The sequence below is a fragment of the Orycteropus afer genome, unplaced genomic scaffold (genome assembly GCF_000298275.1).
Source record: "Orycteropus afer afer isolate SDZICR_OR568_19922 unplaced genomic scaffold, OryAfe1.0 scaffold00048, whole genome shotgun sequence".
Lineage (NCBI taxonomy): Eukaryota > Metazoa > Chordata > Mammalia > Tubulidentata > Orycteropodidae > Orycteropus > Orycteropus afer.
This window is the reverse complement of record NW_006921635.1, coordinates 5311183-5324475: the sequence shown is the minus strand read 5'-3', so window position 1 is coordinate 5324475 and position 13293 is coordinate 5311183. Positions and strand designations below refer to the sequence as shown.

Here is a 13293-nt window from a genome sequence, read left to right as displayed (position 1 = left end):
TATCTTCTGTGTCTGTGTTAATTGGTTTCCCTTTTCTTTGTTGAAGAGGGTCTGTGCAATCCTTCTGCCTAGTCCGCCATCTTGCCGGAACTCAAACTGCTAACTTTTCAGTGAGTAGCTGAGCAACTAACTGTGCACTTCACCCAGGGACTCTGACATTAGCAGGTATTCCTCAGGCTCCAGCTCATCTCTTCCCTGCATTTGTGGATGACATAGTGCTGTGTACTCCAAAAAAAATACAAACCGAAACTCACTGCTGTCGAGTTGGATACGACTCAGAGACCCCTCCTTGGGTTTCCAAGGCGGTATCACCAGAAGGAAGATCGCCCAGTCTTCCTTCCGAGAAGTGGCTGGTAGGTTTGAACCGCCCACCTTCTGGTTAGCAGTCAAATGCCTTAGGCACCACGCCACAATCCCCATTTTCCTCTCCTCCTGGGCACAAAGGTAGACTACATTTCCCAGCCTCCCTTGCAACTGGGTGTGGCCACATCGCAGAGTTTTGGCCAATGGGGTATGGGCGAAAGTAATGTGTGCACTTCCAGACCCGTACTCCATAAACCCTGGCAGGACCTCCACATTCCCTCTCTCTGCCTGTTGGCTGATTGTCACCATTCATCATGACTCCGGATGTCCTGTGTTGCAGATGGCAGGGCCTTCGTAGTCTGGGTCCCTGAGTGACTGCATGGAACATCCCCTGTAACCTCCCTACTCTTCAGCAGATAAAACCCCTGAGATTTGGGGGCTCCTCTGTTTCAGCAGCAGTGTTACCTTCACCCACCCTGCATCTACAAGTATAAAGCCAAAGTCCCTACCAGCCCACCGCACCTGGGGTGGCCAAATGGCCGCTGAAGAGCCCAGTTCATCTGCCTGTTATGGGTGTCCCACCCGACTGTCTCAGTACCTTTGGGGCCGAGGAGCTCGGGGTGCCTCTTCCACGAAGCGTGGAGGTCTCTCCGGGGCTGCCCGCTGGGATCAAAGCTGGGGGCCTGCAGTCTGTCGTCTGGGCTGCGAGCTGCTTCAAACACAGGCACGGGGTCTACGGAGACAGAGAGAAGAGGGCAGGGTGGTGAGGGCCCGGGTAGGGGGACGCTCAGGCTGAGGCCGTGGGCCCCGGCTGGGGAGTGGGGCATCTGCAAGAGCCACCTGGGGTCGCTCTGATGGTTTAGGGTTAGCCACGGACATTTTCTGCTTTATGAGGGGGCAGCCTTCTCCCTGGGTGTGGTGCCCAGCTAAGCATAACAGTAACAGTAATTACGACAATAACTGCATGCTTTGGGTGGTGTCAGTGGTTAACATGCTGCCAACCAAAAGGTTGGTGGTTTGAGTCCAGCCAGAAGTGCTTTGGAAGAAGGGCGTGGCTATCTGCTTCTGGAAGAAACCAGCCCCAGAGAGCCCTGTGGGGCACAGTGCTACCCTCACACCCATGGGACTGCCAGGTGTCGGAACCGACTCGGCACCAATGGTCCTTTCCATGATGCATCTGTGGCAGCCACGAGAATGTGCCTTCCAGACCTCCACCTACAGGGAGTGTGACTGAACAAGGACCCCAGCTGCCACATTCTGATGCGCATCATGCTGAGGCCACACTGTGCACAGCCAGGATACTGAGGGGGTCCGTTCCTGTAGACACGGGCTTGAGGACTCCCCCGTGGCCTTTGCTGACCTTCCTTGGACTATTCGCTGCCAGCAACCTTCCCTCCCTCTCTTCTTCCTTTGGAGTCACACCTACGTCAGTCTGCAGCTCTCCCAGCCACCCAGCTCTCTCCCTATTTCCTCTCATAGGCGTTCACCCCATAATATCCCTGCTGTGTAAGCCTGACTTGGCGCCTGCTCTCTGGGGACCAGACCAGCACACTGTCATCTGTGGCACATGGTGTCAATGAAACGGTGGCTTTCCTGAGAGTGAAACACACCTGCGTGTGAGATGTTCCCAATGCCCTGTTTGCTGGCAGGTGAGCTCTGGAGGTCTCCTGGGCCAGCCTGGGATCCCATTCCCTCTCCCACTCCTTCTCCACAGACTTCTCTTCCTTCAAGTCTAGAGTCTAGCACCACTTCTTCCAGGAAGCTTTCTTCAACTCCCCACTCAGGGCAGGTACAAATAACATCTGGGTAATTCCAAGGCTGGGCTGGCATTTTCCAGCTTACAAAGCCCCAGGGGAATGGGGTCCTATGGCCGTCACGGTTGGAGGCTGGCTTGGACCACTCATGTTCACAGAAGAGGAAACGGAGGCTCACAGAGGCCAGGGAACTTGCTGCAGGATGCATGTGAGACTCTGAGACCACAACGGTTTCCTGCCCAGCGGCGTGGGCAGTCTACCTGCAGCAGTCACAGGAGGTATCCGTGGGGACCCAGGACACCAGTCTCTTCGTCCCTGCCAAGGACCCGTGGTCTGGTCCACGGCTCTTTCCAATGCACTGGAGCCGTCTCCTCCTTTCCTGGCACCTCTCTGGGAGCCTCTCTTCAGCACCTGCTTGGCCACTGCTCTCTGCTGAGGGCACCAGGACTAACAGCAAGGACTTTGGAGCCAGGCATCCTGGGATGTGATCTAATCCATACTTGCTTCTCAGGATTGCTGTGTGGCCTTGGGAAGGGACTCTGTCCTCTCTGTGCCTCTCTGTACAAGTACCGACTTCATGGGACTAGGCTAAAGATCCACGTTAAGTGCCCAGCATGGCACTGGTACTTGGTAAGCTCAGAATGAATAGGAGCCCTTGTTCCTGTCTTTTTGAGCTCCCGGCCCACTGGCCTTTTTTCAGGTCTTCTGATGCTCCTACCCACCTCAGAGCCTCTGTACAGGCAGGAGCCTCTGCCTGGAATACCCTTCTCTTCCCTACTCCTTCCAGCTAGTCATGCTTACTCATCTGCCCTATTGATAGTCCAATGCTACTGCTTCCAGGAAGCCTTCCTTGACTAGTCAGTCCTCCGACATAAGCTCTCCCAGATGCCGGCACCTTTCCAACATCCCTCAGTTACTACTTCAATTTACTGGGGAGTCCACCCAATGAACAACCACTGGACTGCAAACTGCACAGAGCCCTGGGCGATCTATTTTTGCTCTTTCACCGGACCCCTTGCACTTAGCACTGGGTCTAGCACACAGTCCAACCCAATAAACATTTGTGAATGGAAGAAATGGGGCAGTACCTGCACGTGGGGCCTTCAGGTCTGGCTGGAACAAGGATACTTGTTCATTTTATTTCTCTTTTCCCACTCGTCTATGTGGCGGGTGGCTCGGACAATGGGCGTTTGTGCCGAGGTAAGCAGGTGCACACGAATGCTGCGGCGTCTCTCCTCCGTCAGCACGTCCCCACGCCCCGTCATTAGGCAGGGCCTGCTCAGCGGGGTATGCCATTATGTCTCCCGGGCTGATGTAATTATACATTGACATAATTAACCCAGCAAGCGCATTAGGCAGGCCAGCTAAAAATTCATCTATAATTATTTGTTGTGTGCATGCTAATGAGTCCATCTGCACTGCCTTTGTACAACACGAACAAATTAATTTACAAGTCTGGATTTTTTAATAAGTTCAAGGAAACGCTTCCTATTGTGTCCTGGTTTTTCAGAAAGGAATAAAGAGACGACAAGCACACGCCAGGGTCAGAGAAGTTAGATAAACACAGGAGGGGGCAGCCCTGGGCGGACCACAGGGCTGTCCCTGGTTCCAAGGAGGTGGGAAGATCGGGCCCATGGCTTGGGGGCTGGCTGGCTATGAGCCCGTCTGTGCCAAACCATTATACTGGGAGATAGAGGATGGCATTCGCCCCGCTCCCGGGGTCAGTGTTGACTCTTCTCGAGGCCTGCACAACATTCCTTGTTGCCTAGTGTGCTCTGTCCTGGAGAAACCAAGGTCAGTCAGCACCTGGAGAGGTCGCAGGGAACGGGGTGGGTGGACACTTGATATAAATTCAGGGGGCTTCAAGGCTCTGTGTTCTTGTCTATGTTTGCCGGTGCAAGGTAGGACACAGTGAACAAGCTCACAGGATCTAAGATCCACTCTGGATCCAAATCCCATGGGACTTTGAGCCTCAGTTTTCCCATCTATCAGGTGGGAAAATAGAACAGCTCCTACTTCCCAGGAAAGGGGTCTCAGTGGTGTAATGGTTAGGTGCTTGGCTGCTAACTGAAAGGTCAGTATTTGACTCACCAGCAGCTCCATGGGAGAGAGGACCTGGCCATCTCTTCCTGTAAAGATTGCAGCCTGGGAAGGCCCATGGGACAGTTCTGCTCTGTCTTACAGGCTGCAGTGAGTCAAAGTGAGTTAATGGCACCCAAAAACACCTCCCAGGAATTACCTCTGGAAGGATTGAAAGATAACGGGAGAGGCAGCATGATTCAAAGGCTGCTGGTACAGCTCAAGGGAGCCCTGGTGGTACGGCAATTAAAGCGCTCAGCCCCTCACCAAAATGTCAGCATTTTGACTCCACCAGCTGCTCTGAGGAGGAAAGGGGAGATAGTCTGCTTCTGTAAAGATTACAGCCTTGGAAACCCTATGGGACAGACCTACTCCGTCCTACAAGGCAGTGATGAGTTGGAACCGACTCAACAGCAGTGGGTTTTTGGTATAGTGCAGCCCTGTGACAGGGGTCAGCTTTGACTCCAATTCGTGGTATGATCTTCAGACAGTTAACTTGAGAATCTCTTCTCTCCCACCTGTGAAATGGAGTCACATGTATGGGGTGCTGCAAGGACTGGGTAGGAGAAGGCTCCCAGAGGTCTGTACAGTGCTGGGCACAGTGAGGCTTCACGGGTGCTAGTGCTGTTACTCCCTGGAGGGGGGTGTGGCATGCCTGGCTTCAAGGCATTCTGGGAGCCGGTGAGACATGCAGTCATGCTCTGTGTAGTCTTGAGAACAGGATTTGGTTTCATATGTTCTCAGTCCCGGGAGACATGGAATCCAATCATCCTGCCTTGAACTTGACTCAGGGCCCAAAGATTCCTGCTGAAACAGTCACGCTGTCATTGGAGCCTAATAGCCAACACTGAACACTTATGACATCCCAGATAGTCTTCTAAGTACTTGACACAGATTACAGTGCAGTCCAACTTCACCTCAACACCGTCAGGTGGGTGCTGTTATGCCCCCATTTTACGGATGGGGCACTGACGCCAATGGACAGACACAGACACAGTCACGTGTCTGTGGTGAGGCAGCGGCAGAGATGGAACTCAGGCAGGCTGGCTTCCGCTGGCAAGATAACGGAGGTCCATGTGTCTGTGGCTTTCATAGTGGGTGGGGAAGGGGCACATTATAGTTCCTTGGGGAACCTGTCAAATGTCTTTGGGCCTCGATCCCGAAGGTGCTCACATGGACAGTCTGGGGGTCAGTTCCAGTCCTTTAGGGGAAAAGCAGGTGAGTTGGATCTCCTCTCGCTCCCCTAGTGGGTGGGAGTGGGTCCTTAGCTTCTGTGTCACCCAGTTTCCTTCTTTGCAGTTTTATAACTTCACTTGATCATCAGCTGTTAGTTTCCTTCCACAGTGACTATCTGTAGGTGTTTGAAAGTGGTGACAGGTACACAGGTGTCCAATGTATACAATGTGTTGGGCGAATCTTCATCCTTGTTACGTCTTCTGGACAACTGTACATGGATATGGTATGGGATGGTCCTTACTCCCTTGCCCAAGGCAGCTTTGTGAGCCTGGTGTCAAGTACACACCTGGATGGTGTTCCCATCTCCTTCATGGCAAATTTCTGGATGTCCTTGTGTGCCTGGAAGGCACCCTCCTGAAGTCTACTCCATGGACGCTCTCATGAATGTTGATAGCATGCTCTCTGGTTACCACTTCCTTGATAGAACAACCCTTCTTCTTCTCACCACTCGTTTGTAGGGGCCGATGTACTGGGGCCAGGCTGGAAGGAACCTGCCATCCAGTTTCAATCCCCTCTTCGGGAGGTCTTAGCTTCCAGTGCAGCTGTCACTCAGGATGCTCCACCTTCCCTTGGGAGGTCACCTGACTCAGGCTGGCGGATCAGATGTCTGCCCTGGGAACTTTAATCTTGAGTCGGGGGGGGGGGGGGACATCACAGTCCCTCTGTTCAGCTATTGGCTGGCTCTATCCTGTCTGAACTTCGTGATCGCACCCTATTGGCTGGCTCTATCCTGTCTGAACTCGGTGATCTCACCCTATTGGCTGGCTCTATCCTGTCTGAACTCGGTGATCTCACCATTCTCCCTCACACCTCTTTTGCTTAGTAACTTACCCAGAATTAGCTTCTGCTCCATGTCACTAAAGAACCCCAACTGATACACGTGCCAAAATGATTTTGACGAAGGGGGCTTCAGGAAATCGCTGGTCCAATCAGTTCATTTCAAGGCTGGGTAAACATTGGGCCAAATTATGAAGGGACTGAAGAGGGAATCTTAGAATAGAGAGGGGTGAGCGATCAGCTGAGGTGGCTTGTGAACCCCAGTGGGCCAGCAGCCCAGGGCTTTCCCAGAATTTCCATCTCACGGGTTCGGAGCACGAAGGAAGCCCAGGGGCTTAGTCTGCGCTGATTCTCAGAGCAGAGCCAGGAAAGACAAACCCCCACACCCCCCAAAAAAAGAATGAAAGAGGAAAGACATCAAAAAGTCTCTCTTGTTCACTGACACACAGTAGGTGCTTAATGTCTGTTCAGTAACCAAGTAAACAGGAGGCCAACTTGCAGGAACAGAGGCCCTTAGAAGTCTCAGAAGGATAACGCTTGACTTGAGCAGTTTGACCAAGCGTGAGCAAGAGAGGACATGTGGTCAGAGGCATGGACTCTGGGGACAGAGAACTGGGCTCTAATTCTACCTCAGCTGTGGGGTCCTGAGTAGGTCACTGAATTCCCAGGGGCCTCGCTTTCCCTTTCTGTGAAATGGGGACGAGAAAAGCATCTGCTCTCACTGTGAGGCTCCGAGGAGGTTTGTGAAGCAGTCAGCAGGATACCTGGAACATGGTAAGAGCTCACTAAAGGACAACGAGATGACTCTCAGGAGGTCAGGGGCCAACTCATACCTCAGCATTGCTTGCAGTGTCACCTGGCTTTGTCTCTTGGGCCTTACTAAGGGCAGAGGGCAGGGCAGGATTCAGAAGCTGCTACATGTCTACGTGGGACAGACCACCGGACAGCCACCTCTCAGTGGGCTGACCGAAATCTCAGCTACAGGGGCCCTGTGCCAGACCCTGGGAGTTGCCACAAGGGTCCCCAGAGGTCCGAGGAACAAGGCAAAGACAGCAGACCCTGGATTTTATTTGTGTCAGGTGGACTTAGGGAAGAAATGGGAGGCAGGGAAGGACTTCATTGGGGGTCTCCAGGGAGTCAGATTTCAATAGAATAGAAAGGAGAAGGGTGCCTGGTGGAAACCCGGAAGTGCACAGCAGCAGTAATGTTAACACTAGTGGAACCCTCAAGGCCTGCTGTGTACAGTTGGGCAGGTTGCACACTGCACAAGAGCTGCATATACGAGTATGACATTCACCAGACACTGCAGACTCCCACATGTGGTATCATCTTCAGGCATATGACTTGAGAAGGGGGACACCTTCTTCTAACTCATGGTCTTGGGGGAGCCCCCCCCCCACACACACCATAACCTCAGCTCTGTCCCAGGGGCTGTTTCTTCTCTTTATCCCCATGACAGTCTGGTAAGGTAAGCTGTTATTATTCCCATTTTCTATGTGAGGAAATGAAGGCCTGGAGAGGAGAGGCCAGGTGCCTAAGGTCACCCAGCTCAGAAGTGGCAGAGGTGGGATTTGAACCCAGGGCTGCATGACTCTGCAGTGAGCCTAGCTGCTGTGTGTGTGTGTGTGTGTGTGTGCGTGCGTGCTAATTTCCAACAGGCATGAGAGTGAGGGCTCTGTCGTTAAACTTGCTGCTGGTTTGCTGTGTGATCTTGGGCAATGTATTGTACCTCTCTGCCCCCTTCCTCGTGAACTCTACGGACTGTGAAGCTGGCACATTCCAGACTGATGAGTCTGAAGCAGGAAGAGCTCACTGGGAAGCCTGAGTCCAGGTGCCTGCTTCACTCGGCACGAGTCTGTTGAGCATCTTTGGGGGTACACTGGTGAATGAAGTGGACGAGAGCCTTGGCCTCATGCAGGTGACATCCCAGGGCGGGTGACAGACACTGCTCATGCATGGCTGTGCTCAGTGGGACCAGGGAGGATGTTTCTATTGATGAGTGCTTGGGGATCTGGACCCACCTTGGTGAGGGGGGCAGGGAATGCCCCTCTGAGCAGGTGAGAGCCGCAGCTGCCACCAGGGAGCACATAAGATCTGCAGGAAGAGGGTTCGAGGCAGAGGGAATAGCTAGTGCAAAGAAAGGGCAGGCGGCTGGAAGGAAGCGGCACCAGGGGGAGAGTTGAGAGGGGTGGGGAGAGATGAGGGTGGATGGGGGTGGGCAGACCGCAAAGCACCTCTGCTGACATGGGATTTCTTCCAATGGCACTGGGCACCAAAAAAAACAAACTCACTGCTGTTGAGTCAATCCGACCCCTCCTTGGGTTTCTGAGGCGGTATCACTACGGAAATAGATTGGCCAGCCTTCTTTTCGAGGAGTGGCTGGTGGGTTTGAACCACCAGCCTTTTGGTTAGCAGTCAGATGCCTTAGGCACTACACCACCAGAGCTCCAGTCACATGTAATTTACCTTGGCAAAGGCTCACCCAAGCTGTGGTGCACAAAATGGACCACAGAGGGAGCCAGAGAGGCCACTGCAATGGTTCAGAGAGCTGAGGGTGCTGGCTTTCATGAGGCTGGTGAAAGTGGGAGCGGGGAGAGAGGCTCAGTTTAAGGGACAGACAGGAAGAACTGATGGTAATTGACTGGACACAAAGTGTGAGGAGATGGAACTTGAGGCGCTGCCAAGCATCAAATTCTCATAGGAAGGAAGCCCTCACTTAAGTCTAGCCTAGTTCCTTCCTGCTGCACCGTTTCAGCTGTCTTCCAGGAAGACATGCCATTCTTTAAGGGAGAGCAGCAGGGCCCAGCTCTGACCGCTGCATTTTCACCCTCTCCAGTTCCTGGGGAATCGGACTGTGGGTTGAGTGGCTCCCAGCTGTAAGACGTATACAGCAGTGATTACAATTTACTTCCCGGGGCATTCTCCACTCTACTTCCGCCTTCAGCGCATAGTGCATGTTCCCAGCGATTACAGTGTGCGGTAAACTCATTCCTTCCTGCCTCTTCGATCTGGGAGAGATCCACGGAGCCCTGAGAGCTCACCCTGAACTGCCTGGCCACGTGTCCAGTTAGGGAAACAAAAACAACTAGCATGCAGACAGCTGGAGAATTCCGCTACAGAGGTAGTGCTTGGCCCAGACAGCTGGCCAATCCAAGGGGTCCCCATCTCCTGGGGCACACGCTGTTGTTCGAAGCATCAGTTCAGAGTCACTGGCTGCTCTTACGAACACAAATCGAAAAGACAGAGGAATGACCACAAGTCTGTACCAGGTTTGGAAGAGATTTCTCTGAGCACCTGGCAGTCAGGGGTTGGGGGCAGCTTGTCTTCACACCCGAGTCCCCCCTTTCTCCCTTGAGGCCTGGCACTAGCCTTTCATAAGCAGGTGCTCAATCAATGTGGGTTGCTTAAAAACTGTGATGCAAGACAAAATCACCCGGGGCCTGGATGGCAGGGCAGGGTGCCAGAAGGTCCCTGAGTTTTCCATGGGAGCACTCCGTGATTGGCAGGAGCCTTGTCCCCACAGATATCCGTGTCCTAATCCTCAGAAGCAAGAGGGGATTCAGGCTGCAGAGGGAAGGGGGTTGGAGTGGGAAAGAAAGCGTGGAAGATGCTACACTGCTGGGCTTGAAGACGAGGGCAAGGTCCGCGAGCAAGGAATGTGGGCTGTGTCTAGACGCTGGAAAAGGCAAGGGAACAGATCCTTCCTGGGAGTCTCCAGAAGGAACCAGGCTGGCAGACACCTCACTCCTTGCCCAGTGAGACCGATTTTGGCCCTCTGACCTCCAGAACTGGAACGTGATAAAACCGTGCTATTTTAAGCCACTAAGTCTGCGGTCAGTTTCCACAGCAGTAATAGCAAACTCAGAGTCCATGCGGGCATTTGTGCCAATACAAGCTCACTGAACACCTACTATGCGTCAGACACCGTATCTTCAGTTGCCAAATATTTCCCGAGTGTCTGTTGCGTGTCAGGGAAGGTTCTGGGCTTTCCCTCATGGGGCTGACATTGTAGAGGGGAAAGATGGACAGAGGACAAATAAACCAAGGGCAGTGAGAGGGGCTGAGAAGAAAAACAAGGCAGGATCAGGGGAGGGAGTGGGCTGGTGTGTGCACGCATGGCAATGGTGATGTGTGAGGCAGGTGGGCAGGGAAGGCCTCTCTGAGGTGACCTATGGGCAGAGATCTGAAGGGGATAAGGGAGCCAGCGGGGGTATAACAGTGAATATTCTAGATTCAGGAAACACCAGGGGAAATGCTTTCCTGAGACCAAGGAAGGGCGGCTGGCCCCCAGCCCATCCCCCAAGTTACTGTCCCCCACACATGACCTCACTCAACTTTCACAACCACTGACCCATTTTACAGATGCAGACAAGGGGCTCAGAGAGGCTGGCGATGTCCAGGTGCTACCTGGAGGGTTCTCCCCGCTCCCTGCAGGCTGGTCTGGGTGCAGTGACTGAGGGTGGTGCCTGGGTTCAGAGTGGGTTCTAGTTCCCCAAACATGAATCTCTGGTGCTCATCCCAAAATTTCAGCAATCATCCATCCTGGAGCAGATGGTACCCCACAGCTATGAGGCTGGGGTACGGGGCGGCTGAGCCCAAAGTTCAAGAGGACTCCCTCTTGGCCTTCCCTGTGTGTAAGAACCATGCGTGCATTTCTTTCTCACTGCACAGCAAACTACCCACAAGGTAGCTGCTGCTGTTACCCCCTGGTGTGGGGTAAACTGTGTCCCCCAAAAAGACACATTCAAGTCCTTACCTTTGTACCTGCAAATACATCCTTGCTTGGAAATAGGGTCTTTGCAGATGCAGGTAAGTTAGGATGGTCTTACTGGTTAAGGGTGAGCCCTAATCCAATGACTGATGTCGTTAGAAGAGGAAGGTTTGGGCACAGAAATACAGGGAGACACTATGTGATGAGAGAGGCAGAGCTTGGAGGGAGGCGTCTACAAGCCAGCGAACGTCAAGGACTGTCGGCAATCCCAGAAGTTAGGGAGCGGCAAGGAAGGATCCTCCCTGGAAACTTCGGAGGGAGCCCTGCTGATACCCCGATTTAGACTCCAACCCTCCAGACCTGGGAGGGAACAAATGCCTGCTGTTTCACGGGTCCGGTTTGTGGTAATTTGTGACAGCAGCCCTAGGAAACAAACACACCCCCATTTCTCAGATGAGAAAACTGAGGCCCAGCAAATATCACTGAGTTAGAAAAATAGGGCGGGGGTTCTAACCCAGGCCTCTCCCCCGGCCAGTGTGGTTCATACACTCCACAGTCGCTGTTGTATCCACAAGCTGCCCAAAGATGACTGACTGGACATTTGTTCTTATGCCACTCAATTTGTTTTTAAATCAAATGTGTGTTCTAATAGGAACTTTTCTTCACTATTGGAAATAAAACATTGGGATCCTGTATCATAAATAGGTGATTTAGCCATACAAATAAATACAGAGGAAAACCAAACAACAAAGAAAATGGAACTTATTAATTTCTCCTTAGACCCTGTTGCCTGCCCCAGACCCTGGGCTGGAGGCGCTCTCTCTTGGTTGACATGGGACAGTCACAGCATCATTCAGGTGTTTTAGACACGCCAGCACCTAACTCAGACGTCATCTGAGAAGGAGCAGAAAGACAACACCTTATGTTTGGTGCGTCAGTGCTGTGCCAGGTACACCTAAGCCACCCCTATGGCAGGTGACCAAACCTGGGGACATGCCGGCCCTTGCCAAGCTTCCAAATTCCGAAATGGCCCCCGAAGGGGGTCTCCAGAGCCTGGCAAGACTCCCATCCTGGTATCAGGAGAAGTGGTAGAATAATCTGGCTACTCCTTGTCTGGAGCCCGGGAGCCCAGGTTTCTGCTGGACTCAGCACTTCCCCCGGAAGCATCACAGCTGAGACACGTGGTTGCTCAGAGTTGCATGCTTCCCCGCCCAGAAACGGGCGCTTGGCCTGCGTCCCCCCACTTCACACCTGCGATGCACACTCAGTCGATATATAGATGAGGGCAGTGGCAGTGGGAATCAAACTTGACTTAAAACAACCCCCAAAACAGGGTGCCCCAAATCAGAGGCGTTTGAACACAACAAATCCTTTGGATTAGCTGAGCGTGTTGGGAGACACAGAAGATCAAATATGAACCCTCTGAGGCAGCAGGTCCTGATGGACACGTATGGAGGGGAGAATGTCGTCCGGGAAGGGGACTGCCTTTGTCATACAGCCATCAACCTGTGCTTCATGCATAAACTGCTTAATGCAATGACTGATTCATTTTGGTTACATTGGACTGGAACCCCTGGAGAATACTGCCAAAGGCCTTATAATAGTTTAATGCCACACTGGTTTCCAAAGGCCTGGTGGGGAGATGGGTACAGCATCACCCATTCTGTCTCCCACCACTAGCTGATGCTGTTGGCGTTTCTTTTTAAGCATCTTTGGGGTTGCAGGTTGTAGGGGGAGGTTGGGGAATCTAGGCAGAGCTGTCTCAATCCTCCCACTGTGTCCATCTGAAGGAAAGTGGCATTTGGAGCTTTTTAAGGAAAGCCAGAGCCGGAAAGGCTGTCCGAGAGGCTGTTTAGAAACACATATATGCAGAAGTATGCATGCACCCCTCCAAAATATCCCCGAGACAGAAGCCTTCTCCCATCTGGGACCCCACTCTGGGTGCCTGCATGGGTGGGAGGCTCAGGCTATTGACGGTGGCAGCGAGACTAACTTTGATCCTTTAATCGTAACTTTTCGACAGCAGATGGGGTGCGAAGCCCTTATAGCAGCTGTGAGGCCACGTGCCCACCCACCTCCTTCTTCTCTCCATTGCCGGGGCTAGCTGCTTCGGGAGTGGGGGGCTCCTGGCTTAGCAGGGACAGAGGGGCTGGGAGTGAGGGTCTTCCTTCTTGGTACTGGATGATGATGGTAATCATTATAACACTAATGATAGCAAAAACCACAGCAGCAATAGTAATGGTAAGGACAGCAGCAGCCATTGTGACTGAGTGTAAACACTAGCAGAAATTGCGCTAAGGACAGTGCACCCTTCACTTTGTTCAATTCTCCCCGTGATTGTGGGCGGCGAGGGTGCTTTTCCAGATGAGGAAACCTGGAGACAGCTAGAGCCAGGGAGCGTCCGAGTCAGAAGTCCAGCTCTCAGGTCTGTTG

At 52.9% G+C, this 13293-nt stretch overlaps 1 protein-coding gene across 1 annotated transcript in view; it reads right to left on the bottom strand.

Annotated features, from left to right (window-relative positions):
- Nucleotides 1-13293, bottom strand: part of CUX2 (cut like homeobox 2) — a 311474-nt gene that overhangs the window by 52901 nt on the left and 245280 nt on the right. The window contains exon 5 of the mRNA XM_007938169.2: nt 902-1036. Within this exon, the coding sequence (XP_007936360.1) occupies nt 902-1036 (135 nt within the window). The remainder of the gene's footprint in view (nt 1-901; nt 1037-13293) is intronic.